Source organism: Drosophila hydei, unplaced genomic scaffold (assembly GCF_003285905.1).
Source record: "Drosophila hydei strain 15085-1641.00,03,60 unplaced genomic scaffold, DhydRS2 tig00000060-arrow-pilon, whole genome shotgun sequence".
Taxonomy (NCBI): Eukaryota; Metazoa; Arthropoda; class Insecta; order Diptera; family Drosophilidae; genus Drosophila; species Drosophila hydei.
This window is the reverse complement of record NW_022045656.1, coordinates 3,831,852-3,859,136: the sequence shown is the minus strand read 5'-3', so window position 1 is coordinate 3,859,136 and position 27,285 is coordinate 3,831,852. Positions and strand designations below refer to the sequence as shown.

The 27,285-nt window shown below is 40.1% G+C and overlaps 5 protein-coding genes across 17 annotated transcripts in view; 4 read left to right on the top strand and 1 right to left on the bottom strand.

The window, feature by feature from the left end:
• Positions 1–6,486, top strand: part of LOC111592580 (protein kinase C, brain isozyme) — a 30,841-nt gene extending 24,355 nt beyond the window's left edge. For 11 of the 12 annotated variants that reach the window (XM_023304929.2, XM_023304946.2, XM_023304938.2 and 8 more), the window contains 9 exons: positions 2,975–3,103; positions 4,263–4,419; positions 4,479–4,827; positions 4,887–5,060; positions 5,122–5,213; positions 5,274–5,475; positions 5,531–5,719; positions 5,785–5,925; positions 5,991–6,143. In XM_023304929.2, the coding sequence (XP_023160697.1) occupies positions 2,975–3,103; positions 4,263–4,419; positions 4,479–4,827; positions 4,887–5,060; positions 5,122–5,213; positions 5,274–5,475; positions 5,531–5,719; positions 5,785–5,925; positions 5,991–6,143 (1,586 nt within the window). Of the gene's footprint in view, positions 1–2,974; positions 3,104–4,262; positions 4,420–4,478; positions 4,828–4,886; positions 5,061–5,121; positions 5,214–5,273; positions 5,476–5,530; positions 5,720–5,784; positions 5,926–5,990 lie in introns of all 12 variants that reach the window. The other variant, XM_023304961.2, reaches the window with a different exon arrangement.
• Positions 6,487–10,050: 3,564 nt separating this feature from the next.
• On the top strand, positions 10,051–11,762 carry LOC111594953. The gene is made up of 3 exons (XM_023308454.2): positions 10,051–10,838; positions 10,894–11,068; positions 11,133–11,762. Exons 1-3 carry the CDS (start codon positions 10,234–10,236, stop codon positions 11,760–11,762), a joined length of 1,410 nt encoding a protein of 469 aa, XP_023164222.1. The 5' UTR covers positions 10,051–10,233.
• Positions 11,763–12,349: 587 nt separating this feature from the next.
• On the bottom strand, positions 12,350–20,466 carry LOC111592747. Of its 2 annotated transcripts, XM_023305147.2 has the most exons (9): positions 20,378–20,466; positions 19,714–20,323; positions 19,338–19,659; positions 17,448–18,552; positions 16,822–17,293; positions 14,590–15,640; positions 14,399–14,532; positions 14,014–14,342; positions 12,350–13,944 (listed from the first exon to the last, which is right to left on the bottom strand). In XM_023305147.2, the coding sequence occupies exons 1-9, from the start codon at positions 20,419–20,421 to the stop codon at positions 12,534–12,536; spliced, it is 5,478 nt and encodes a 1,825-aa protein (XP_023160915.2). In that variant the 5' UTR covers positions 20,422–20,466; the 3' UTR covers positions 12,350–12,533. The 2 variants fall into 2 exon arrangements, with proteins under 2 accessions (XP_023160915.2, XP_023160922.2); XM_023305154.2 differs by having other exon boundaries at positions 12,351–13,944; positions 19,714–20,461.
• Positions 16,007–16,658, top strand: LOC111592760 (ubiquitin-fold modifier 1). Its single transcript, XM_023305164.2, has 2 exons — positions 16,007–16,078; positions 16,172–16,658. Exon 2 carries the CDS (start codon positions 16,298–16,300, stop codon positions 16,550–16,552), a length of 255 nt encoding a protein of 84 aa, XP_023160932.1. The 5' UTR covers positions 16,007–16,078; positions 16,172–16,297; the 3' UTR covers positions 16,553–16,658.
• Positions 20,467–20,994: 528 nt separating the features above from the next.
• On the top strand, positions 20,995–23,069 carry LOC111593392 (phosphatidylinositol N-acetylglucosaminyltransferase subunit A). Its single transcript, XM_023306116.2, has 3 exons — positions 20,995–21,230; positions 21,335–21,580; positions 21,649–23,069. Exons 1-3 carry the CDS (start codon positions 21,117–21,119, stop codon positions 22,909–22,911), a joined length of 1,623 nt encoding a protein of 540 aa, XP_023161884.2. The 5' UTR covers positions 20,995–21,116; the 3' UTR covers positions 22,912–23,069.
• The last annotated feature ends 4,216 nt before the right edge of the window (positions 23,070–27,285 follow it).

Sequence of the window (27,285 nt, the reverse complement as noted above, 5' to 3'; positions counted from 1 at the left end):
TATCTATAAAATGAACAATTTGGATCAGGTAAAGGACTAAAACGACAAACCTAGCCTATGCAGATTTAAATGCAAATTACAAACTACAAATTTTACAAAAATAAACACAAGAAGTAATCATTACAGAAGTTTTGATAGTATGCAATTTATAATTAAAAATTACAATTTAAAAATAGGTTTGAAGTAGAAGAATAAATGACGATTGAATGACGATCCCTTATTGTATTGGACTTGCAACTAGCAGCAAAACTCATTTACATTATAAGAGCAGCTGAATTTCTATAAATGCAGATTTATAGAGACACACAAAGTGGAAGGTAGTTATTAATAATAGTATAGCTTAATTTTAGCATTCGAGTTGGATTTTCATTAAGCAAGCAACAAGCAGGTTATTACTTAACGTTTCAGAGCGCACTCCAAAACTGAACTCATTATTATTATATATAGTCTGAGGCCTGCAGGCCACAAGCCGTGCTGAATACTAAAAACCAACTATGGAATTTTTGATGATGAAGATTATGTGGTTTGAAATTCTTAGAAAGGGATTGCAAAAATTGTGACTTAAATATGCACTAACGAGTGTAAAAAGGCATTAAACTACTAGCAAAAGCAAGAGCAAGAGGAATGCCCTGTAAAAAACTGTGTAAGGTATATCAATCGAAGTTTTTGATATACGAATTTTGATTTAACTATTCCATAGACTTTTCATTTTCTTAGTAGATGTAAGTTGTAGCTATGCTACGTGCACGTATGGTTAGTTACACACAGCACTCCCCTTACCTCTAATGTTTCATAGGGTATTTAAAATATATAGAGTCCATTACAAAGGCCTGCATATGTAGCTATATAAATAAATAATTTTACGCAAAAAACTGGCTTACCCAAAACTGGGCCACATTATAAGCATAACACACACAACACACATACGGACACGCACACACACTTGTTGGCTGGCATTTTTGTTGCCGCAAAATGTGGCACGCTATGGGAAAACCCTCTTTTATTTTGCTTTCTCTCTCCTTTGTTATTTGCTCGATGTTGTGTTTTTGTGTGCCGCACAAAAAAGAAATAAAAACTCTTCCATATTTTCATTAAACACAACACAGAGACTAACAGTACTGACCAGCCTGCCACGCCCCATGCCCAGCGCCGAGTCAGCTTGTGGACATCAAAAAATGATTACACTTTTTTCTCCATGCAACAAGCGAAAGTTTCGCAAAATACGTATTCGCCTCGTGCGGCTCGGCTGTCAAATGACGTCGATGCAGGCATCCAATGGCGCATACATTTCATAGCAAATGTAGTGGTGCCGTGCAAAGGAAAAGGGTAGGATAGTAAAATGTCCCAAGTAATTTTACACATGAGTAGCTCGGCGGTAAAAGAAAGCGCAAGAAAAGCGAACAACAAAAGCCAAAAAAATGCCATGAAATCAGCCAATGATGCAGGCCCTGAAGGAGAAGCAAAAAGAGTCCAAAAAGCCTGACAATCATAAGGCACATGTGCTGATGAATATGATGATAATGATAATGAGCGGTCAATTAAGGTTATCGTCATTAGTAAGCAGAAGATATGGTCTGTACTGAGAGACTGTCAGATGCTCTTCACTTAATTATAAGTCAAAATATAGACTAATAAACAGGATTATAAATCGTCGATAATAGCCGTAGATGATATTAATAAAAATGATAATGAGGTAATGAGGCAGGGGAAGGAATGCTGAACGGAGAAGTCGACTATTAAGTAACCTGCTTATGCTTATGAGCATGCTGATAGTAGTAAGAAAGTCCAAAGATTGAACCACAAATAAAGAGGTATTAGCACTTACTCATAGATGTTTTCTTAAATAAAATAAATTCACCCACATGGAAAGATATGCATTTCCATTAACGAGTAGGAGGATTAGCATATTTGGCATAATGAAATCGAGTTTTCTATTACCAAATCGAATCAATTAACATACTTTTAACATGACATCACGCAGAGCGCTCCAATTTGCAAAAAGTTCACTCACAAAACTCACTAAAAACGAGGGAAAATACACAGTTTTCCACAATGAAACAGGGTATTCGAAATGCGATTTGCGTTTCAAGCACTATGGTTAGTCGAGTTCTCAGCGTGGCGAATGCAAAGTGAATTACAATTCCAATTTCGCAATAATTTCCAATTCAATGGGCTTCGAGTAGTGCTCAGTGCTGCGGCAATCCTCTTGGACAACTCTACCCGGACACATGTGTGTATGTATGTGTATAATCTCCATTTGCGACATGTGCGCCTTGAACTATGCAACAGTTTTTGTGCAGCGTTTCATTTCCCGTCGCTGTTGCCAAATTGATTGCGAATTGCAGGCGACAACACAAATTGGCGTTGATGTTCTATCTCGCATGTGGGCATGGGCCATCTGTGCAGCGTGGGCGTGGCAATAGGCTAAGGGCAAACAGCGAACGGGCTGAGTTTATTGGATTGGCACGCTGATTGATAACTGAGCGCAGATGTCTGCCAGCGTTCTGAAGGCCTTTTTATATACACTTGTTGAGAGTACATGCACTTTGTTGGAAGTCGGAAATCCATAGACTCAATATATCTATCAGTCCACATAGTCGTTTAAGTAACGAGTGTTTGTGTCTGTAGGACATGCAAACTTCGGCTTGTCGAAGAAACCAGTTTTATGTGGCTTAATTTTTTGTATTCAATGGGCATCTGGACAGTGGGGTAAGTACTTGAGCTATATCAAAACTCACTTTGTATGCGTATCCTGTTGCCTGTCCTGTAAGCGTGTGTATGTGTGTGTGTGTGTGTGCGATTCCTTGCCTCCTGTTGCTTTTCCTGCCAAAGAAATCACTTTCAATCTATGCTGTAACTTTGTCCACGGCTTGACCATCTATTTCAATGTTTGCCAAGTGGCCTCTAACAAGCGACTTATCTTTATTCCACTACGTGACCCATGAACTGTGACCTGCCGCCCGAACTTATTTAGCATGCGATATGAACGTTCATGCCCGCTGCAAGGAGAACGTGCCCAGCTTGTGCGGCTGCGATCATACAGAGCGACGTGGACGCATCTATCTCGAGATAAATGTCAAAGAGAATCTACTCACAGTGCACAGTAAGTACGGCCCAAAAGTGCCCCCATTCACAGCGTATAACGAGCAGCAACAGCTCTTAAGTGTTTACCATCTCCCGTCGCCGAAATACAAATATAAAGCGCTTAAGTTTTAACCAATTACGGCGCCCAACAAGTTAACCATAAGCCTCCCACTCACAACTTTACGAAAGCGGATAGCAGAAATGTAATAAAAATTATGAAAAGCTGTCGCAAAGTTTTCGTTTCTTTTCTCAACTAACAAGACGCTTAGAACGTTGAGCGCTGCCTCTTCTGCCTTCTCTTTTCATATCTGTCAAGTATTACGCATCTTAACAGGTTTACATGCTTTTCAGCTCTTAATATAATATTATTTCAATGTTTCTTCTTTACATAAGCCATCCTGCTCCACCAAAGCCAGTTAGCTTACAAGTAAGAGCTTCACGCTTTTAGTTGACAACAGACAACATTTTCTTTTAAGTTTTCTATAACTAAACATGTTCATATGAAAAGCGAAAATAAGTTTGGATTTATGTTTCTTTTCTTAATTTAAAATTAAACTAAAATCAAAATAAAATAGCTTTGGAAAACCACATATTTGTCGATTATTTTACCTGCGAGCTTTTGATATAAATCTGTTAAGTAATCTGTTAAGAAATGCTTAACTCAACGCTCTCCAATGTCACATTTTTCAGTTCTTATATTTTATATATATATATAACTACTTAAAGAAAACTTGCAAAGACTTAACTTGTGCCCACTCGGTTGCCTTGAGCCTTTTGGCTAACGACTTAACTAAGAGAAGTCTCAGTTATTTATTTAGCTCACTCTTCGAATTCAAAACCTGCACAGGATTGAATTTAATATTCAAGCCTTGGCAGTGCCTTGGGGAGATGGTTACGTCCCCCAGCTGCGACGCTGGCAAATTGCTTATGATTTGCATTAATTCATTATGAAGAAAAACTCTCTCCACACAATATGCCACATAATGAATACTAAAATGCAGTTGCTGAACAAAAGCGTGATAAAAATATCTTAAACCAAAGCAGGAGAAGCAGATGAAAAGCAGCCGAAGCACGTGAACAATAACAATGGCCAGGATAATGCGTTGGCATATTTTATACAATTTTGCGCTTGCAGTGAAACAAAAAAAAACTGTCTATGGTCACGTTTCTGATTGCAGTCAAGGAGGGTCGCAATCTAATACCCATGGATCCCAACGGCTTGAGCGATCCGTATGTGAAGGTCAAGCTGATACCAGATGACAAGGATCAATCGAAGAAGAAGACGCGCACGATCAAGGCGTGCCTGAATCCCGTGTGGAATGAGACTCTAAGCTAGTAAGTTCAATCAGCTATCATCTCATGTGCTCAGTTCATGCATAGCTCAATTTTCGCAGCGATCTGAAGCCGGAGGATAAGGATCGCCGCATTTTGATCGAGGTCTGGGACTGGGATCGCACCTCGCGTAATGATTTTATGGGCGCTTTATCGTTTGGCATTTCGGAGATCATCAAGAATCCCACCAATGGCTGGTTCAAGCTGCTCACTCAGGATGAGGGCGAGTACTATAACGTGCCCTGTGCGGATGATCAGCAGGACTTGCTTAAGCTCAAGCAGAAGCCGTCGCAGCGCAAGCAGCCAATGATGCGTTGCGACACACACACACATTCGCAGTCCAAAAAGGATATGATAAGAGCTACAGATTTCAATTTCATCAAAGTGTTGGGCAAGGGATCTTTTGGAAAGGTAAAACAAGAGCTCGCTTTCCATTCAATGAACCTTATTAAATGTTTAGAGTGTTACAGGTGTTGTTGGCAGAGCGCAAGGGCAGCGAGGAGCTGTACGCGATTAAGATACTCAAAAAGGATGTGATCATACAGGACGATGATGTCGAATGCACCATGATTGAGAAGCGTGTATTGGCGCTGGGCGAGAAGCCGCCGTTTCTTGTCCAGCTGCATTCTTGCTTTCAGACAATGGTGCGTATGCGTAATGCTGATATACAACAACAACAACAGCAAACTTTTGACTTTCCCACAGGATCGTCTGTTCTTTGTCATGGAGTATGTGAACGGCGGTGATCTAATGTTCCAAATCCAACAATTCGGTAAATTCAAGGAGCCCGTTGCCGTGTAAGTAGAAGTTCTCAGTCTGCCAAGTGGAGTTTTTAAAGTTTCTTTGCGTTCGTATAGCTTCTACGCTGCGGAAATTGCAGCTGGTCTTTTCTTCTTGCATGCCAAAGGCATTTTGTACCGGGATCTCAAGCTGGATAATGTGCTCCTAGATGCAGATGGACACGTAAAGATCGCCGACTTTGGTATGTGCAAAGAGAATATTATGGGAGAGAAGACGACCAAGACCTTCTGCGGCACACCGGACTATATAGCGCCAGAGGTGAAATAGCTTAGTCCAAACGGGAAAAAAAGTGTTCTAATTGGCCCGTTTACAGATCATTCTCTATCAGCCCTATGGCAAGTCTGTGGATTGGTGGGCCTATGGTGTGCTGCTCTATGAGATGCTCGTGGGTCAGCCACCGTTCGATGGCGAGGATGAGGAGGAGCTATTCGCAGCCATAACCGATCACAACGTATCCTATCCCAAGAGTCTCAGCAAAGAGGCCAAGGAGGCGTGCAAGGGCGTAAGCTACTATACAATATGTCTAAGCTACGATGTATATCTTTATCATATGTAATATCTTTACAGTTTTTGACTAAGCAGCCCAGCAAGCGCTTGGGCTGTGGCTCCACCGGTGAGGAGGATGTGCGCTTGCATCCATTTTTCCGACGCATCGACTGGGAAAAGATAGAAAACCGCGAGGTGCAGCCGCCGTTTAAGCCAAAAATTGTAAGTCGCGCACGAGATCGAAAAATAAATAACTATAAATTGCCTTTCTTACGCTTCTGCCACAGAAACATCGCAAGGATGTGTCCAATTTTGATAAGCAATTCACATCAGAGAAAACAGACTTGACGCCCACGGACAAAGTGTTTATGATGAATCTGGATCAGTCAGAGTTTGTGGGCTTCTCCTATGTGAATCCCGAGTATATTGTCAGCCCATAAGCAGATGTAGACATAGGCACCGGAAACAGGAAACGGAACCAGCGAGTTGTGTCGTCAGTTGATATTAATTGTTAATGGAAGCAAAAGAGAAAAAGAAAAGACATCATCATAATTACTTTTTGTTGTTATTATGTCATATCGTAAATTGTTAACTATGCTAAGCGTAAGCAATATTTTGTTGTTTTTTATTGTTCTTATTTATTGCTCATTTAAATCTTTAACTAATTGTTAGGCACTCATGCGTACACTAAGCTATATTATACTCGCGGCATTTTCATTTAGTTTTTAACAACAATTTCAATCATTGTCCTCATCGGAACTTCAAACCAAAAACAAACAAAAAAAAAAAAGAAAAAAAAAAACAAAAAGAAAGTAAAAAAACTAAATTGTTTGCAATAAAAACTTTTATTTTATATACCATTACCCAACGCTTTTCTCTCTGCTGAACTTTACACCTCACCAAAGCAAAACTTTGAGCCTGTCATCAATTTTCCATATTTCAATTTTCCGATCCAAACTTCCAAATTCATACTTTCAAATTTGAATTTTAAATTTAAAGTAAAATAACAATTAAAATAATCGAATTAATTAAATTTGCCCATTTTTTTAACAAACATCTTGATGTTAAGACAAAGTTTTAAAATATATCACATGCCCTACCTAGCAGCTCTGTCTGTCTCTGTACATCTGTCAAATCTCGCTCTTTTCTTTCTTCAAACACATTTCGCAATTAGACGAAGGATAAAGGATTTGAAACGTTGTTCGATTATAATGTTGGCCCCTGCATTATAATCAAATCGAAATATGCGTTTAATCAGCTTTCACGTGGACAATTTAGCATAGGAAAAAAACTTTTCTCAATTGAAATTTCCATAGCATACTTATATGCGCACTTCCTACTACATTTCACTTTCAACAATTTAATGGGTGTGTATAAATTATATAAGAAGTTATTAAGAAGCAAAAAATGAAAATTTTTAAATTACTTATTTCATTTGACATAAGCATATATAATCCGAATATATATATACATATAAACGGCATAGAGTCTCAATGTACCATAATAAATAAATATATGAAGAACAAAAAGAAGGCAAAACAAATTGCATAGCAATAAGTGAAGGCTAAAACAGAAGTTTAAGTATAGTCTATTAGTTTAAACAACAAGAACAAAAGTAAATAAATTTTTTGCTCTTAACTGCGCTACCCAAAGTCTAACTATAGATGGGATATGCCTAGATAATATATACACATATTATCTATGGGTGGAAACTTTAGTACCTAGCTAAAAGAAAACTTAGCAGCTAAAAAATTACTGTTTAACTATTGAGGAAAGACAATCTACTGTAAGCTTAACATATATACCATATCCGCATGGATATTTGTATATCAAAAACTTCAGCTACCGAAAGAAATACCAAAAAGAAAAGAACGCTAAATAATCATAAAATTACTTAAAATTTAATTCAAAATTAAACATTTTGTGTAGCGCTACCTAAGCTAAGCTTTTGTGCCTCTCTTTCTTTCTAGACGCTTAAATAATTTGAAATACTCTGAAATTTTACGAGTTAAAAAGCAAGAACAAAACAAAACAAAAACAAAGTACACATATAGAGCAAATATTCATAATCTAATAAAAATATAAAAATATATATAATGAGCAAGTCGTCTAGAAATTTATCGTATAACAACTCAGTAGCCAAGCTATGTGCTAAATGCTAGGGCACAAAAACTAAAAACAAGAAACTAAAAACAAAAAACTAAAAACTAAAACCTAAAAAGTATATTAAAATAGTTTGAAATTTGTTCAAAATCTAACGTAATTCATTCATACATATATATTCGTATATAAATGTATAACTCCGAACTTGAAGCATTTAACAAAGAGTTTAATTCACAACAGTCAAATAAATATCTAAAGTCAAAACCAAATACATATAAATCGTAAGAAACAATATATATATATATATATATATATATATATATATATATATATATATATATATATATATATATATATATATATATATATATATAAATATATATGTATATATATATAGATTTATATATATATATATATATATATAACTAAATTTTGTGACTACGTATGACTATGACGAGTACCACTTAAAGTTCAAGTTTAACAGAATGTACTCTACGCATAGAAATTTGCTCGAATATGATTAACTATATATTTACTATATAAATGAATATGATATATACATATATATGTGTATGTGTGCGTGTGTAGTACGATTAACTAAATATATATATAATTAATTTATTACTTTAATAAATTTGATGCGAATAAAACAAAATTTCCAAGTCTGTTTAAAATATTGAAAATATTTATGCATTAACATTTAACACTTAACATTTAACATTTAACATTAACTTTTACATTTAGATAACAATTAATTTTACTATGGAACTATACAAAATGCATATACATATATACATATATATGTATGTATGAATATATATACATCTATTGTTAGTCTTTGATTTTTAATTTATATAGCAAAAACATTTTTACAAAACATATTTAAATGATTTTTTAAAGTATTTTTGAAAAACTCATATGTGTGTGTTTTTTTAAATCGCATATTTAATTATAAAAGGAAACCAAAACAAAAACAAGCATTAATTTAGTACAAATTCAACAACAAATTACAAAAATATATATGTATATCAAATCAAATACAAATCTCGATGTTTGCCGTAAGCATACTATATATATATATATACATATATATATATATATATATATGTATATATATATATATATATATATATATATATATATATATGTAATACAAAACAAAAACCTAAATTCAACTTAATAAATTACTTCAAACAAAATATCTAAAATCCCGATATTATCGATAGAAGCAAACGCTCTCTGGTTTTCCACTGTACTAATATGATATGATAGCTGGTACAACAGCGTAAGTATGCCAATAGATATACGACTCGGTGTACCTACGTTATCCATAAATCCAATCAGCAACAACCGCACGAAATACAACAGAGCTAAATCAAAGGCAATGACCAAACAATATGCTGTCGAGCATACAAACGAATAAAAAATACACTATCAAACGGATTGTTAATCATATACATATTTACTTGCATACATAAATGATAGATTAGCGCAATATCAGAGCTCAATACAGCTTTATAAGAAGAGTACATGCTTTCGCCTTTCGGCTTTGTGCAATTTGCTTAAATAAAATAATATAATTTATTAATTTTAATTCTATTGTCTTTCTATCCAGTTCTGATAGACTAAGTAAAGTTAATAAAGCATATAAAGTTATTAAAGTATATAAGCATTAGGTATTACTTAAAATGTGATTGAGCATAACTTCAGTTAAAGTAAAATAACAAAACTTGTAAAAATTCAGAAGACATGAATGAAAGCTAAGTAGAGTTAGTATAGCTGCACAGATCATATATAGTACATAGTTTTTAGCCTTATGCAATTTTCATAGCTTAAAAATTGTTTATTAAAAGTGATAAATTTATGATAAATTTAACTTGACATCAAATATGATTTCAGTTCAGAACTACCCAAGATACGTCATAAGAAACTGCTCAGATATCGTGGGACTGGCTCACAAAGGTTGATAAAGTAAAAAGACTTGTTAATATTTTTAAGTAGAGTGTTACGAACACATCAAAGCTTTGACTTTTCTTTTCGGTTCTCATACATAAAAAAGCTTTTAAAAATATGTATGCCCTTCTATGCAATTCTCACTGTGTTAAATACTGCAGCAAGCAAAGTAATTAATTATTAATAACATTTAAAGTCTCTCTCTCTCTCTTTGATTAAAGGCAAATTAAATTAATATGAATTGTAATCAGAATATGATCTTAGTATAGCACAACAACTATTCCATCCTTGTTCAACTGTAGTCGGTGCTAGGCTCTTCGAAAACTTGAGTGCTTGGTTATCGCTGATTGCCCAGAAATTAACATTATGTGTGCGTAAACTATAGATAATCTTATCGGCTGAATTTGCAAATAATTAGATAAACATGTTGCTCGCACCTCTTCAGTAAGTCAGCAATCAGTCAGTTAGTCAGACATGTTTGAGTACTTTGTCCTGAATTTGAACAGTGGCAGAAACAACTCGAACATCAATCTCAGTCCTCAGATCCACGGGCTCGATGAGTGCATATTCCAGCGTTCGGAACCGACTGTCTCCTTAATTCTGATCTATGGCCTGGCTGTGCCTATGCTGTCCGCCTTTGGCTTCTGCGCGAATCTAATCAATGGTGTGGTCTTCATGCGACCCAAGATGACGCCCTCGGCTTTTACCTACCTCGCTGCGTTATCCTGGCTGGACTGTGTATCCTGTCTGCTGATCACATTGACCGCACTCTCACGCAGCTATTTCTACCAGAGTCCCGCCTGGTTGGCCTACGACTACCAGTGGCAGACGCCGCTCTTTGGCATCAGCACGGGTGCTGCGAATTTGATACTCGCCTTTGTTAGCCTTGACAGATTCGTCTACTTGTCACGTTTTGCGGCCAACAATGGTGCACCCCGCTTTTGTCGCCGCAAGGTGGCTCGACTAATGATCTGCTTGGCTATAATCATCTCTATATTGCTTAACATACCGTACTTTTTTTGCTTTGTCGTTGACTTGGATACCGGCACTTGCTATGTTACCGATTTCTACTACTCCAAGTGAGACCTGCCTGGTAGTTTGTGATCATGCTCATTGCCTGAATTCGCTTTACAGATTGTATCGGATCCACAACTGGTTCTCGTTTTCACTGCTAGCGATTTCTCCTGCCATATGTCTGCTCATGGGCAATGTGGCCATCATAGTCGCTTTCCGGCGTTGGACTAAACAGGGCAAACGTTGCCAGCAGAGCGGCTCAACTGACAATCGCAATACAAACAAACGCTATCAGGTATTGCTCTAACTAAATCCTTCAGTTAGCCTTAAAATATGGTAATCTTTTACTTCTATTGCAGCATCAAATAAAGCTCACCATCAGCATTCTAATCGTCATTACGCTCTACATGGTTGGGGAGCTGCCAGCTCATATGACATCGAGGAAGAGTTCGCTGAATCTGCTCTTTGGCGGCGACCCAAATAAAGTGAATGGAGAACTGATGGAGCATCTGGAGGTCATATTTATAACACTCAATACTCTGCAGCTGAGCATGAACATTGTAGTCTATGCTGTGATTAATCCCAGCTTTATGCCCGAGTTTTTTACCTGCCTGCGCGGCGCGTCGGATGTTTGCTTTCGCCTCTGCTGCTTCACCAACATAGGCCGTGGCTGTCAACGGTGTTGTCGTCGTCGGCGCCGGCAGTCTCACGCCGAGGAACATGTAAGCACTGTCGAGGCACAGCAGCTGCCACCGGAAGAGGCGCCGCAATGTGGCTGCGAGAGTTGGAGCAGTGATTTGGACTGCGCGGATGCGAACCACTGCAAGTTGACGGCAGGCACATTCACTTTTACAGATGATTGTCAGGCGGAGGAAGAGGCACAACCACAGCCGCAGCAGCAGCCAGTAGTATTCACCACCGACGCCAGCGGTTGCATGCAGCAGCCAGTTGTGCAGGACGATGACCAGTTGGGCTCCTGCGCTATGTGATCCTAGTGAATATAATTACTGGAAGACTTTTCCATATTCTACGTACAAAAAATTAATGCATGCGAGATTCATTTTCATTGATCATGAAACATTTAGTATTTATTGTTTAATATTTATTTACTGTATATTATTTATTTTGTTTAATTTATTATTTAATATATTATTTATTCTTCAGTCCCCCGAAAAACTCTGATCAGATTCAGCTTATTTTGCCAATATTTGTAATTTTGTCCAGCTCATCATATCCAATTATAATTTCTTATATACATTTCTTAGTTTATTTATTCAGGTATTCGGAACATCAAACAAAGTAAATTTGATTTATCAGATCTATAAATCTGCGAACAGTATTAAATAAAATACTTTTCATATGGCATATGCCTTAGATTAACTTATAAGAAGTAGGCTTTAATGATAATAATAATATACAATTTAAGCTTACAAGTTGCAATGAGGCTTTAACTAAAGTTAATTTTAACATGAATGTTAAATTAATATTCAACGAGTCAGTGCTTAATTGTGTTCACCTCATCCTGAGAGGATTCTAAATATAATTTACAATGAAGTTTATAATAACAGACAAAGGTAGTCATTCATGTTAAACTAATTTGTAATGAGTTGTGACCCTAAACTGAATGTTAAAATTTATTTACAATGATGTTTAGCTATTGGATTCATACCATGACAAGAACAATTGATGTTGATCGTAAAAGAAATCTCTGATATAAATATCAAATCCAACTAAAAGCAACTATCTCTAGTCGCAGTGTTTTATTTGCCCTGCAGCTTTGATAGGAAGTCCATTAAAAATTGATGACGTGTTCGGATCTCGAGCTCATTGCGGTTTTTTAGCTTTGCGCCCATGCGCTTAATTAGATGCTGACGATCCCGGGCACCACGCTTCATCTCAATGAGTATCACTTTGTCCTCTTCACGCGTCCAAGCTGTCGTTATGCTGGGCGGCACAGGCGGTGGTTTGAATATGCTGGCTTCTGGCTTAGTCGTTGTTTCCGTCTCTGGCTCAACGCAGTTGGCCAGACTAGCCACCACGTCTAGTTTGCAGTCTTCATCGCTGTCGAACTGTGTCGTTATCACATGCTGTGGCGTACTCCCTGAGCTCGCCAATTCATCGTTGGACTGTTCAATGTCCATTTTAATGGCGGGAAACGGTTGCTGGGACAGCGACAGATCAGAATCCAGGCCATCAGTTGCATCCACAGCCAAAAACTCTTTATTATCCTGCGAGCTGAGTTCCATCTTGGCATCAGATGCTGAAGTACTTGGCTGCTTGGCTTGCGCTATGATTTGTATGCTAGCCTTGTTGTCTGGCTCACTGCTGTCCTGACTAATCAGTGTTCGCAGCCGCTTGGCAAACTCAATGGCCGGCGAGGCAGGCGCCGGCGCACGCGCTGCCGACTCATGTATTACCACCATGGGCTGAACATTGTAGCGTGGACGTGCTTGGTTCTGATTTGAAGGCGAACGCACCTTTTTGCTTGGCGATTTGCGCTTGTCCAGCTGGGGCGAGGCGCCACTTGCTGTTGCAAGCAAAGGACTGAGCCCTGATAACGGAGACATATTATTTGCCGCCTGACGACGAGGAGATGTTTCGCCAAAGTTAATGGCCGTCTTCTTTGCATGCGCGTGGTGATGGCCATGATAATGACCCACATTAGGCGTGCTGCTATTCACATTATTATTGTTGCTACTGCTATAATAACTGGCATTCAGTCGCATTGCATGTGCCCTCAGGGCCACATCATCACACATGTCCAGCGATGAGCTGCTATTCTCCTCGTCCCCAGTGGTGGTATCTATTACTAATGTACGACTGGCATCATCCTCTTCACTTCGCTCAGCTGCATCATCGCTATCCACAGTTATGGCAGCGCTGATCAACTTCTCGCCCTGGACGCGCACGCCATGGGCACAGGTCAAGCTGCTGCTGAGAGGCTCGTGACATTGCTCATTATAGAGATTGGCAGCCCGAAAAGATAATTTAGCGGGCAACATAGCCCTAGCGCCATAAAAGATGCGCCCGTTGAGATATTTTAATTGACAGCCCGGCGGTTTGCCCTGCGGCGGCGTATCATCGTGCAGATCTTGTATAGTTTCTGCAAATAAGCCATTCGTGTTGCCGAGTACCTCGTGCAAATTCATGGTCTCCGCAGGCGGCAGCACCCTAAAAGAAATAAGAATGAATTATAAGTATATATAATATATACATATACGAAAAAGCTGTTATACGAACCGCTTTGGTGGCTTGGCCTGTGGGAATTGCTGAACAAACCAATCGCATAAGAACTGATTGCCTTTGAGCAGAGGCAGAATCTTTGCCTCAACCTTTTTCATGCTCACGTTGGGTATCTCGGCTAGTTCGCTGAGGCAGGCATATATCTTGCGTATTTGTGCTGGCTGCTTACAAAAGTATATATTCAGCTTATTAATAAAGTTGCTCGCGTTGGTGATCATGAAGTACTCAAAAAATTTTCCGAGCTCAGCGGCTTCTGCAGGTAGCAAAAAGTTAAGAAATACCTCCGCCAGCTCTGGATAATCGGGCAGCAATAATTTTTCCACTTTCTGGAGAGATAGATTTATATATATAGAGTGAGAACGTGTCAAAGTACAGCACTTACCAAATACAAATCCGCAACCTTATCCTGCTTGGGATCGAAAGTTTGCAGCAGATGGTTGAACTTGTGGCAATCGTCCATGCGATTAGAGGACAGTAATGCCTCCTCTACTTTCTCGTAGAAGTTGTAGGCAAAAGCTAAAATTACAGTTATTTAAATAAGTTTGATAGAATTAGCTATGGGGGATATCTTACTGGCATCCTTGCGATTACGCTCTTCTGGACTATCCGGCTGTAGCATATGCCGCAACATCTCCTCTTGCCGATTGGCTCGTCGATTGCGGGCCGCCTCCTCGCTACGCTGACGCTTTTGCTGCGGGGTAGCTTCTGTCGTACTCTTGTTTTCGCAAAACATCTTCAAATCCACCAGTAGCTGTGTGTACAGTTCAAGAGCAAAGAAACGTCTGTGATAGTGCTGCACAGGCGGTGAGTGCACGTAGAGTTTGCTCTGCTGCTGCAGGTAGTTGGCGTAGGAGGTGATAAGCGTTTGGCAGCGCTGCCGCAGCTTATGGCGTAATCGCTGCCGCAACACGTGGTAGCGACAGCGCGGCACAGATGGCGATGTTGATGCTGAGGCTAAGCCGCGTGGTCGATGCGGGCGTGCCACAACCAAACGCTTATAAATCCGACAACGAGCTCGTTTGGCACTGCCTGCAGGGCTGCTAAAGCTGTCAGTCTTTTGCTCCTCGCTCTTTTGCTCTGCAGATTTGTCCAATTCTAGGATCTTAACAGTTTTTGATTCAGCATCAAAACAAAGATTTACAGCGGGCGGTGCATTCTTTGGTAGTGGCGGCAACGGTGGCGGCAGCGCTAATACGCTGCACTCGCTGCTTGTGTGGAGTGTACGATTTATGTTCTCCACATTGCTGGAGTAATCCGCAGGCTGAAATGGCACAGAGACGCCGGCTTTGAAGGAATTGACTCCTAAATCGCTGCCAAACACGTAATTAACATTAATGGTCAGCGAGGACAAATTCCGTTCTTCGGATCGGCTGGAACGTTTGCGTATTGACTTAGATGTGCTGCTCCCTTCTGCTTTGGTTTGTGTGTGTGTGGTTGACTGAGCCAAGCCCGTGGCACTGCCATGTGGCGCCGCAGCCTCGCCTAAACTCTCGGGCAACAATAAATCTTCTCCCACCGCCTCGCGAACAAACTCCAAATATGATGCACTCGCTGCTGATGAGGCACGTGATGAAATGTGTTTATTGTTGCTGCGGGGGGCACGTTTGTCGTTAGTCCAGTTTTTCTGCAACAATTTTTATAATTTACATTATGTTGACCATATTTTCAATCAAAAAAGTTAGCATATTAACAAACTTTGATGTAAACAGCGGAATTGTTGATATTTTATCGATAGAACATGTTGATTTTTCGATAATAAAGCGGGAAATTTATGCAGCACTCCAAAAGTGGTGCCCATTATCAAAAAAAAGGCTAAATTGACTGAGGAGCATTTAGTTAATAGGTAAAAAAATCACTAACATAATAGACACACGTATAAAATAATTGTATGAATTTTAGTTATGCCATCAATAGTTAAATAATTTTAAGTTCAAATTGAAACCATAAAACAAGTACCATAAACAGTCAGTGATGGAAGAAGCTATTAGTTGTTTATCGATTACATTGCAAATTTAGATAGCAAAGATGAAGAGTGCTATCGTTCTTCTACACATCACTGAGCGTAAGAGCGAAATAGAAATTTTTTGTTTTCAATTAAATTTACGCTTTAATACAACTTCATTGGTCAAAACTAATAAGTTTTCAATTCCAACAGATATTGCCGTGACCAAGCCATCAATAAAAAACCCTAACACCTCAGTTGGCACAACAGCTGGCAGCTACAACAAAAACTGACCACGTCACAGAATTCGCATTCCGCATTCCTAAACAGACAAACAAAATGAGCAAAGTGACATTTAAAATAACGCTCACATCGGATCCTAAGCTGCCATTCAAGGTACTTAGCGTGCCAGAAGCGACGCCCTTCACAGCTGTGCTGAAGTTCGCCTCCGAAGAGTTCAAGGTGCCCGCAGAGACAAGCGCCATCATCACAGACGACGGCATTGGAATAAGTCCACAGCAGACGGCGGGCAATGTGTTTCTCAAGCATGGCTCCGAGCTGCGTCTGATACCTAGGGACCGTGTCGGCCATTAACCGACATCTTAGACCTATTATTTTTGTATTCATCCAACATGTATAGAGATTTTCCCCCGGATTAAATGTGTAACGCTCGCAAGTATAAAATGAGCTTTCAATAATTGTCTAGTTTTCAGAAATTTTCAATAACGTCGTTAAATTCTAACTTCTGTACAACATTTAGACTTCTATCTCTTTCTGTTAGAGATCTGCGTCTATCAACAAACAGTCTGTCAGCCAATGAAATGTTATTTTAATTAGTTTTTTTATAACACTCATGCACTTACCTCAATGTAATACTTCCAGCAACTGGGCAGCGTATAGTATTGTTCCCGCGGCGTACGCACAGTACCGCCCTCGAATCCCAGCAGTATTTGATTGACAGGGGGTGCTCGTTCGTTGTCAAAGTAATATTTAACAGGATTATATTGCTCCAAGTCGCAGAGCTCCTTGATCTTGACAAACAGTCGGCGTGCCTGCTTGCCATGTATCAGATCCTTGACCATGCGCTTACACGCAATGCGTATGGGATCTGCGCCCTTCCGCAACGGTATATCGGCACACTTGATCGCCGTCAGATGTTTCTCAAGACCCATTGCGATGAGCTGATATTCCGATGGGGCATAGGCAGCGAACTGGACAGTTCGTGGCTGAAAAGCCATGCGTGGCAAATACTGGGGATACATAAAGACTTTGCTGTCGAGCATGAGATCCATGATGCGGGGCGGCAGGCGTGGCACTTGACGGGTATGTCCGTCACTGAAAGTGAGAAATAAGGAGTTCATAAGATTAGTTGGAAATGAATATTGAAGATTGTTGAATGTAAAGGAAACTATGAGATATAAATGACTGACTCCAAACTGGCATCAACAATGCATCATATCTACCGATAGCTTCTCAATAGTGTACTTACGTTAGTTCCGCCTCCTTGTGTATAAAACGCATCATCTTTTGGTTCTGCTCCTTGTATTCATCGCTGCTGAGATCGTGTTCCCATTTATTGATCAGCTCCATAGCCCCATTCAGATTCCAGCAATTAAAGCTGGCATCCTTTACAGCATGCTGCTGCAGCTCCTGCAACATTTGTTTTGGCTTATTCGCCATCCCATAGAGCAACGGATGCGAATAAGTCTGCAGAAAGGTCTGCGTCAGCATTTGGGTGTGTATGCGTAGTTGTTGCTGGAGAAGATCATGCTGCATCTGTGTAAATCCTTTGGCGTTGCTCGGTGGTTCCACCGGAGTTGGCTTTACATGACGCAAGCTCTCAAAATACGCCTCGTACTCGGAGTGCAAATGCCTGCGGATCGACAGATATTTGCAAGAGAAGTTGATGTCATAGGGTTCCGGATAAGCAAATGGGACAGGATCTGGGGAAGGAGCAGCAGCAGCAGGCGCAGAAGTAGGAGCAGTAACTTGTAGCTGATATCCACTGTCTGCCGTTAACACCTTGGCCAGCTGAAAACAATTGGGTTGGCCCGGGAGGGGCACAGCTATCAATTCTGGAGGTTGTCCAATTGCATCAGCCGAAATGTTGACCACCGTATAGGAGGCATCAAAGTGGCTGCCATTCAAAGAATTCTCAGCTATGGGCACCGATACTAAGGCAGGCATTGTGCTCGGCGTAGACATCAACTGAGGCTGAAACCTGTCTAATCCCGGTTGAGCTGCCATGGTTACATCCGCAGCATCTACTGTGCCCTGCACATCAAAATCTATTTGACGAGTTACTTGCTCAATAGGATCCATGGGCAGCTGGACTGGGGCTGGCGGAGCAGAGACTGGTGAAGCAGGAAGTATTTCCTGTTGGTGCAGGAACTTTTGTGGCGTCTCCAATTCAATGGAGTCCAGCGACACTCCCTCCTGCAACAGGCCAGCAAACAGTTCAGAGACCAAATCCGTAAGCTCTTTTTTCGAGATATTCACATCCCGCAACTCTTCCGCATCCACAGGCACCATCTCAGCGGCAACATACTCAGGATCGTTGATCGGATCATCATCATCGCCCAGGAAACTGTTGTCTATATAGAGAAAATAGGCAGATGTATTGCACGTCTCTTGATTTGATTGTTGATGGATTCATTTACAGTTAGTTTGACTCAAAATTGAATGATTGATCCATAGATTTTCAAATTGATTGACTGATGTCGGATCGGATTGCCTGAATGGCTTCATTACTGACTGATTAGCAAGCTAACAGAATGATTGACTCCATTAACTAGCTAACTCGATTGACTGTCTTATATTTGATTAACAAAAGACATGATTGATCGATAGCCTCGCTGACAGATTGACTGACCGACAAATTTTCTTGTTTTTTACTTTCTGATGGACCAGCGGAATGGTTCATAGCCTGGCAAATGGGCGAATAACTGATTTAACTAAATCGGGTTGTTTGACTGATTTGGTCGACTGACTTATCAACCTCCTGGACCTATCGAATTATTTATCAATTAACTTCTGACTTACGCATGACTCATATGATTGACTTTTTCACAGATTAACTTGTTGAAAACTGGCAGTGTCAAATGACTAATTTGATTGACTATTAACTGATCGAAAATATAGCTGATTGACTGACTGTTTACGCTGATAGCTTCTGAAACAAATTGATTGATTTAGTATCAGAGTGTTTGACTTATTCATTCTATCATTCAATAACTGACGGATAACGTCACTGATAAGCTTGCAGATTGACTGCCTTCATTGATTACTGACTGTTCAACAGTCTGATGGAATAAAGAATTGTTTGTAGGACTCTCTCTCTCTTGAATGATCGGATAATTGCTGCGTTAATTGCACTTACTTAACGGCTTAGAGAAGTCAGTGAGAAACTGCATCCACTCGGCATCATTGGCCGTCATATCATATTCGAGCACATCGCTCTGTTCCACATCTGGTGGTATAAACTCTGATTGCAAATCCTCGATTGTTGTCTGCTGCAAACAGAATTTCGAACGCGTGCGTGTCGCAATGCGTGGATCTTCTGAATTTTTGTCGGGTGGTAGCTTAAAGCAGCCATCGGAGGTGAATTTGACCGGCGACTCCTCAGTGGCAGTCAGTGGGGTTTGCGGTGTGCAGGGATTCGAATCGAAATCAGAGGCCGTGGTATTTGGATCTTCATCTGACTAAATGGCGGAAGTAAATTCAGAGTAAGCTTTCGGTAAATTATTGTAACCCACATGAAAATCGTCCTCCTTGAAGGTGTACTCCTCGTCCTCCTCGTCCGAGTGCAGATCGTCCCGTATTAGCACCTCAATCTCATTCAAAGGTGTCTCATTCAAATGCGGAAGCGTTATGCCCGGAGTTCGATTCAGCTCGCGAGCTTTAGCGCGAGTTAATTTTGGCACCGAGGGCGTCTCTGTGATAATGATGGCTCCTCGCTGCTGCTGCAGCTCTTCTTCTTTAAATGTTGCTGCCTCGCGTTTCTCCCGGGCCAACTCGTCCTCAGCTTTCAGTGTAACCAGGGCAAGAACATGTTCATTCCGCACGACTCTGCGCACGACTTTGTGCATGTCCTCGCTGCTAATTGCATTGGCTCGTGCCACCTTGCGAAGCCGTCGATCAATCTCTTTGGCATCTTCTATGTTACAATCTCCCAGTTGTGAGTCGAGACTGGGTCTACGTTGCTGTGGATTCTCCTTTTCGATGCGACGTCTTTTGCGTGCCTGTCTCAGCCGGCAGCTGCCTGTTGGCGTTGATTGGACACTACTGCTGCTGCTGCTGCTGTTGTACGCCCGAGTGGGCGTCTTCATATCAGCTGCATCCGAATTTTTCGAGCTGCTTGGCATGCTGCTGGTACATTTGTATTGTAATTAAAGTAAATTTCACAAGACTTAAGCGCACCAAAACAAAAGCGCCGCCAGTGAGTACACAAAATGCCGCCACATTAAATTGTTAAGGGAGACATTACTATCGACACAATATTTTTAGTATCGATATATGATTTCGTACTGTTAAAAACATTGTTTTATACTTCAAGGCAACCGTCATGCAGAAAAATAAATTTATTTAGATCGATGAAATAGATTATCATTTTCTAAAACCACGGATTTTAAAACATTAATATTTAACATATTCTACTTCTTATGACATTGGTTACAATGCGGGCCAGTGCTTACAGAATTGCCGCCACACAATAAAAAACAAATGTGGCTTCTTTACTATCGAAATGTTATATGTCATATCGATGTGCATCCGCTGCTGTTAATAACATTGATTGTGTTCCTAAAATGAGTCAGTTCTGCAGACGAGTATTTGAAAATAGAATTTCCAAATAGAATATTTATTTTGTTTCTAGTAAGAAGTTACGTTACTTAACACATATAAATTATTGCGTTATATGCCTTATGTATAGACATAAATTTTAATTGAGAAAAACTACAACTTTGAGTCAAACCTTTCAGTTCAAAAGTAACTGGCTCAAACAAACTCGATTAACTGCAATGAACTATGTAGTTTAACATACTCTGAATGTAAAAACTCAACTTGATTTTAGTTTGCTCATTTTTTTATTTTAAAATATAAATAAATACTTTTATTTGTGTGTAATGTCAACTGAATGTGAGCTGGCAAATTGCAATAAATGGGAAGAAAAATGCGTATCTGCATGGTATCGGACTTCTTTTATCCAAGCATTGGTGGAGTCGAGGAACATATATACAATCTCTCTCAAATGCTGCTGGCATTGGGACACAAGGTGGACAAAGTGCATCCAAATGGTTATAGAGAATACCAACTAATTTGGATCTCTATATATATAACCATATGTATAAATATATGAATATCTTATCTAATCTTTAGGTTGTTGTTTTGACGCACGCTTATGGAGATTGCAGCGGCATTCGTCATATGACGCATGGCCTGAAGGTTTATTACCTGCCCATAAAGGTGTGCTACAATCAATGCATCCTGCCCACTGCCGTCTGCAATGTGCCCATGCTGCGAGCCGTGCTTTTGCGCGAACAAGTGGACGTAGTCCATGGTCATTCAGCATTTAGCGCGCTGGCTCACGAGGCTTTGATGGTGGGCGCGCTGCTTGGACTGAAGGTTGGACTGAATTGAAACCTATATTTGTATATTGTATAATGCAACTGTTTTCTTTCCCACTCTTGCAGACTGTCTTCACGGATCACAGCTTGTTTGGCTTTGCTGATCTTTCTGCTGCCTTGACCAATAAGCTCTTGGAAATTACGTTGAGTATGGTGAACCATGCCATCTGCGTCTCTCACATTGGCAAGGAGAATACCGTGTTGCGTGCTCGTGTAGCAAAACATCGCGTCTCTGTCATACCTAATGCTGTGGACACCGCGCTTTTCACACCTGACCCTTCACAGAGACCCGTCAACGGAGTCATAAATATAGTCGTTGCGTCTCGCTTGGTCTACCGCAAGGGCATCGATCTGCTGGCAGGGGTAATCCCACGCTTTAAGAATACCCCAAATATTAATTTTATTATAGTTGGAGATGGTCCTAAACGAGATCTTCTGGAGGAGATTCGTGAGAAGACAAATATGCAGGATCGTGTCGAGATTTTGGGCGCTGTTAAGCATGCCGAGGTGCGTGATGTCCTTGTGCGTGGTCACATCTTTGTTAACACCTCATTGACGGAGGCCTACTGCATGGCCATTGTGGAGGCCGCTAGCTGTGGCCTTCAAGTGGTATCCACCAGTGTGGGTGGCATTCCGGAAGTGTTGCCCAATAACCTAATACTGCTTGCCGAGCCGGACATAGAAGCTATATATGCGGCTATATTAGTAGCCATCGATAGACATCGCAGGATTTGCAAGGTGGCTAAGATAGAGGAAGGTAATGGAAGAGCGAAGCGTAAGAGGAAGAAGAAAGGCACGGCTAGGCCAGCAAATGGAGCTGCAATCGGTGCGATGACAGTAGAAGCAGGCACAGCAGCTGGGGGCGATCCTGGAAAATCTGTCACAGCATCAGCTGGAGATGGAACAGCTGAAAGAGCAGCTGATGATGGGACAGCAGGAACTGATAGATTAGCAGGTGGGGAAGGAACACCTGCACGAGCAGCAGGAGATACTAGAGGAGCAATAGGAGGAGGGGCAACAACTGTCTTTGGAGATGGAGGATCAACTGGTAAGCAGGCAGGGCCAGAGCTCTGTCCACACAGATGCAATGAACTGGTGGAAACTCTCTACAACTGGGAGGATGTGGCCCAGCGTACGATCAAGGTATACGATCGAGTGTTAAAAGAACGCGCATTTACGCTCAGCGAACTGATTTATGCTGTCTATCAATGTGGATCATGGTTTTTGGCTTTCCTAGTCGTGAGTCACTTTACGTTGCGCTTGATGGAGCTCTGGCGTCCACGCAGTCGCATTGAGTTTGCTCACGAGGCGAGAAAAAAGCCTAGATAATGATAAATATTTGTATTCCATTAGAACTTCCAATTTATTGTTAGTTTTATAGACCATTTTGTCAATTAGTTCAAATATACCAAGGTGTTCGCTATAACATTTTGTGATAAGATACGTAAATAAACATTGGTTTTCTTTAACCGGTTAACATGATGTTAAGAAGCTTCAAATAGAATATAACAAATTTTGAAATAGTTTCATTAAATAGCTGTTTGAAAATAAATGTAGTCTTAAGAGTAGTTGCATCCAATGTAAGTTACGCACTGTCAGCTTACTTTGAAAGATCATTGAGTATTAATAAGTTAACAATTTTTCTGATAAGTTCAATCGGGTTTTGAAAGGTGAATCGTTAACTATTAACTGCTAGCTGTTAATTAACAGAGCTGGCTTCCATGTTAATGAAATTCTTCATTCTATACCAGAAAAGCGGTTAACATTTCAATTTAAATTAACATAGCGGGTGAGCAAAAGTGCGCCGTTTGAAGTTGGGTGCAACCGTTCAACTGAATCTTTACGCGCTTAAATCGATGACACAATTCAAATCGATAGCCCTGCTTTAGTCTTGAAACAAATGCTCAGCGGTAAGGTTGTACGCGCGTGTCAGATGCTTAATAAAATATAGTAATTAAATAGCGCAAAAGCCAGCGGGCAAATTCCCCAAACAACAATTACGCGCAGTTTTCTATATACCTATTTCAATTTAAAACGCATTTTCCTTATCACAAGCCAATTAACATATTTTATTAGAACAGTTCGTGGAAGCGACAATTCAAAAGTGCTGCAAGTTTTTAGCGCGTAATTTTGTGCGTTTTGTGTGAAGAGTGCCAAATACTTAGAAATTTGTGATTTCAAGTTAACTGGAGATTTGGTCAATTTGATTGGGAAGCCCGCGCAGCATCCTATTGGCACCTATGACGTCATGAACGTGCTACTTTTATGTCCAGTTAGCTTCTTGCTCTTTGTGTGTGTGTGTGCGTGTGTGAGTGAGTGTTTTGTATCTGTGTGTGTGTGCTTGGAATTGGAACGGGCTGTTCATTTATTACGCACCGCACTTGTAGCTTTGACTAGTCCTTGAATATACCTCTCTCTTTCTAACACCCTCTACTACAGTGGCCTTGTGCCACAGGCTTTTATTGCAACTTTCGAGGCTCCTATTTATATGCCGTTATGCTTTAATTTTAATTTTCGTTCCTCTTTAAATTGAAGTTTTTTATCGTGTGCAAATAGTAAAAAAAAAACACAATCGTCAAACGTGAATTTAATCTAGATTTTGTGTTTTCTTTTCCATTCGATATTTTAGCTTCAACAAAAATCAATTTAAAAATCTTTTTGCATTTGGAGATCAAATAACAAAAATCAATTCAGGTGAGTAGAATTTGATACAAATTTATTAGAATATATTTGAAATATATTTTCAAAATTTTCTAAAATAAGAAATATAAATAATGTTAATAAAACAAATACCACTGTTCAGCGGGAATGCCAAAAAAAAATATGTATATTTATAGTCAAGTTCAGTATATTCAAATTATCATATATATTTTTTATATTATAAGATCAGCTAACCTTAATTTAGTAAGTTGCTAAGCAGCTGGTTGTAAACTTCTTCCTTTCGTTTTTTGTCTTTTAGCCAAATTGTATTTTGGCAGCATTCAGACTTCAAAGTTGCTAAGTTAATGAATTTTTAATGCGCCCTAAAAATCTCGCCTGTCTCCCAAGTGCTCCTCCAAGAGAGCAAAAAAAAGCAGCTAAAAAGAACTCACATAAATTTAACTGTGAAGTGTGGCTAGCTTCAGAAAGTATTCCAAAATTTGAGTTGTGCCTCGCCGGCTCGCCGACTCTCTCTCTCTCTTTCTTCTTTATTCTCCTTGCCATTGGGGGAGGCTGTAAATAATGAAACACCAGACAAGCAGCAGACTGAACAACAAAAACAACAACAACCAGGGAAACGTGCAAAAAGTGTGTGTTGAACAATGTATCGTGGGGGGGGGGGGGGGGGGGTTCCAACACCCAAAAAACAGAGGATAGGTACATGGAAAGTTGCAGCACTCAAAGGAATACGGCGACATCATAATCAAAGGCTTTTATTGCGCCATCAAATAACCAGAAACTGTTAGCTCAAGCGCTTTCGGGGAAGGGGAAAGGGAGGGGAAGGGGAGTGAGTATGTGACGCAGAGGCATGGGGCGACATCGGGTTGCCCTTAACTGCTGGAGCCCTGTCCGTTATTAGGCCAGGCTGGACTGAAGTGGAATGGCAGGCAAAGGCCGGAAACCGGGCGCAGACAATTTGCCTAGGCACGTTCGACCTAATAAGCAGGACTGAGAGGGGCAACTGGAGTAATGGGGAAAGGGGGCAGTTAGTGAGCAAAGTGCTTCCGTGTTGGGAGGCTAAATCGATTTTTATTGATATACAAGTTGAATGCACCATGAATTCGATTTAGTTTTCCCAATTTTGGGGTTGCTCTCGTAACCCCCGTCAAATTGATTGTACCACAGCGATAACTCTTGCTATTCTTCTTATACTCCTTATGGAAACAGGCAAAAGTTCGTCGCAAGTTTTTCAAGGAAATAAAAATTGTTGTTCTGTGCGCTTTGACACGCACTTTCTTGATAAGCTCCATGACATTCTCTGTTCGAATACCACGCAAGTAGATGACAGCGGGTGTATTGATTTGAGACTAATCAGTGTCCACATGTAACTCTAAATAGATTAAAAAAAAGCTGAGAAGAAAAAGTGAACAAATATAAAAATGCTCTTTGAGTTCATTTTACTGGGTATCTCTTAGTCGTTCAGCTGAGTCTTCTTCTGCTTTGAAGTTCTGCCCACGTATTTTGATTTTTTCGACTACTGCCTTTGGCTTTGCTTTTTCGTAGCATCCCCCGCTCTCCTTCCCTCTCCGCCTCATCACTTCCTCAGCATTTTTTGTAGCTTGGCAAAACTTGTTTTAATTTATTTTTTTTTGTCCCGTCTTTTTTGTGTTTTTTATTTGTTTGACAATTGTGCTCTATTTATAATTATATTCGTGTTTTATTCATTTATTTATAACTTTACGCGCTTTTGACATGCAGCTCTCACACTGCTGGGGAGAGAGGACTAGGAAGAGATGCCTATCTCTTTCCTTCTGAAAGGTCGGAACAATGGGCACTTGATGGCGCCAGCAGTGCAAACGATTGCTCTTGTTGGAACTCTTCCTCTTGTTGTTGTGCTCGGTCGAAAGTTAAGTGATTTGGGTCGAGTACGATAAGCTGCTTTTGGGACTTAATCTGATGGGTTTGCGGGTCGCTCTTGGCCAGGTCCAGTTAGGTGCAGAGCTCTTAGACAGTGAGTGCTTGATAATCAAACAGAATGGAACCAGTTGAGTCGTGTTGAAAGCGGAAGTATAAGCTTAATCTTTGATTAATCGGATCGAACTGTTCCTATCTCATATGGAATATGATAGACATCAAATATTTCACTCTGAAAGTTGTATAATATTTATAAAGCTGAAAGAAGAAAGAAAATTAATAATTAATTTGTGTACTATGCTTGTTATTGTATTAATATCACATCCAATAGTTATTCTTTGCTTATTTATGACCCTTTTCCTTTATCCTTCTCTTCTTATTAATCTATATGTCAAATGAGAATACGAGTATATCAGCTTATATTTATCTACCCCGAACTTTTGAAACACTCCCTTGTAACTGTGCGCTGCATTTCTACTAATAGCAGCCTATAATCGTTAGAATTATTGCTCACATGGAGTCCTCCCCCGCAACTTTTGGCTCTAGTCACATCAACTCATCAACGCCCTCGAGTTTGACCTTTGACAACTGAACCCCGAAAAAACCAGTCACAAGTCAGAAGTCTGACGTCCATCAAATTAGTTCATCGATTTGCTGTTTGGCAACGCGTGTGACAGAACACGCTGTCTCCGTCTCCGAAGGTCCTTAAACTCATTCAGCCAACTTAAATGCACATTTCCGTTCGTGAGGGCGAGAGGCGTGGTAAGCGCCGCGAGTTGGCGCCACGTTTAAAAGGCCATTAAGCACAGTTGCCGAACCACCCACAACGCGAGAACAGCGCCGAAAACCTACCGCAACTGCGAACTGCACACAGTTATCTATATATATATGTGTATATAAATAAATACATATAGACACTATATATGTGCATCTCTATGTATATGGGACATTCGGCAACGAAATCGCGTGCTCGACGCAACTTAATTGAGCCCCAATGAAATTTCATAATCAGCCTGGGCAAAAATTGAATGAAGAAAAAAAAACAAAGAAAAAGCGCAATGGGAGAATTTATGAGCTTTTGGGACTCCTTCGTGGAGCCAGCGGGACTATAAAGTACACTGTGAGAAAAAGCTATAATATGAATATGAA

What these genes read in the sequence shown, in the direction of transcription:
- LOC111594953 (XM_023308454.2), top strand. Translation starts at nt 10,234, where the DNA reads ATGTTTGAGTACTTTGTCCTGAATTTGAACAGTGGCAGAAACAACTCG. An exon ending in ACCGATTTCTACTACTCCAA is followed by an intron (nt 10,839 to 10,893) that starts GTGAGACCTGCC and finishes TTCGCTTTACAG; the next exon opens with ATTGTATCGGATCCACAACT. An exon ending in ATACAAACAAACGCTATCAG is followed by an intron (nt 11,069 to 11,132) that starts GTATTGCTCTAA and finishes CTTCTATTGCAG; the next exon opens with CATCAAATAAAGCTCACCAT.
- LOC111592760 (XM_023305164.2), top strand. Translation starts at nt 16,298, where the DNA reads ATGAGCAAAGTGACATTTAAAATAACGCTCACATCGGATCCTAAGCTG.
- LOC111592747 (XM_023305147.2), bottom strand. Translation starts at nt 20,421, where the DNA reads ATGTGGCGGCATTTTGTGTACTCACTGGCGGCGCTTTTGTTTTG. An exon ending in TCAAGGAGGACGATTTTCAT is followed by an intron (nt 19,660 to 19,713) that starts GTGGGTTACAAT and finishes TCCGCCATTTAG; the next exon opens with TCAGATGAAGATCCAAATAC. An exon ending in AGGTTGCGGATTTGTATTTG is followed by an intron (nt 14,343 to 14,398) that starts GTAAGTGCTGTA and finishes CTATCTCTCCAG; the next exon opens with AAAGTGGAAAAATTATTGCT.
- LOC111593392 (XM_023306116.2), top strand. Translation starts at nt 21,117, where the DNA reads ATGGGAAGAAAAATGCGTATCTGCATGGTATCGGACTTCTTTTATCCA. An exon ending in TGCTGGCATTGGGACACAAG is followed by an intron (nt 21,231 to 21,334) that starts GTGGACAAAGTG and finishes TCTAATCTTTAG; the next exon opens with GTTGTTGTTTTGACGCACGC. An exon ending in GCGCGCTGCTTGGACTGAAG is followed by an intron (nt 21,581 to 21,648) that starts GTTGGACTGAAT and finishes CCACTCTTGCAG; the next exon opens with ACTGTCTTCACGGATCACAG.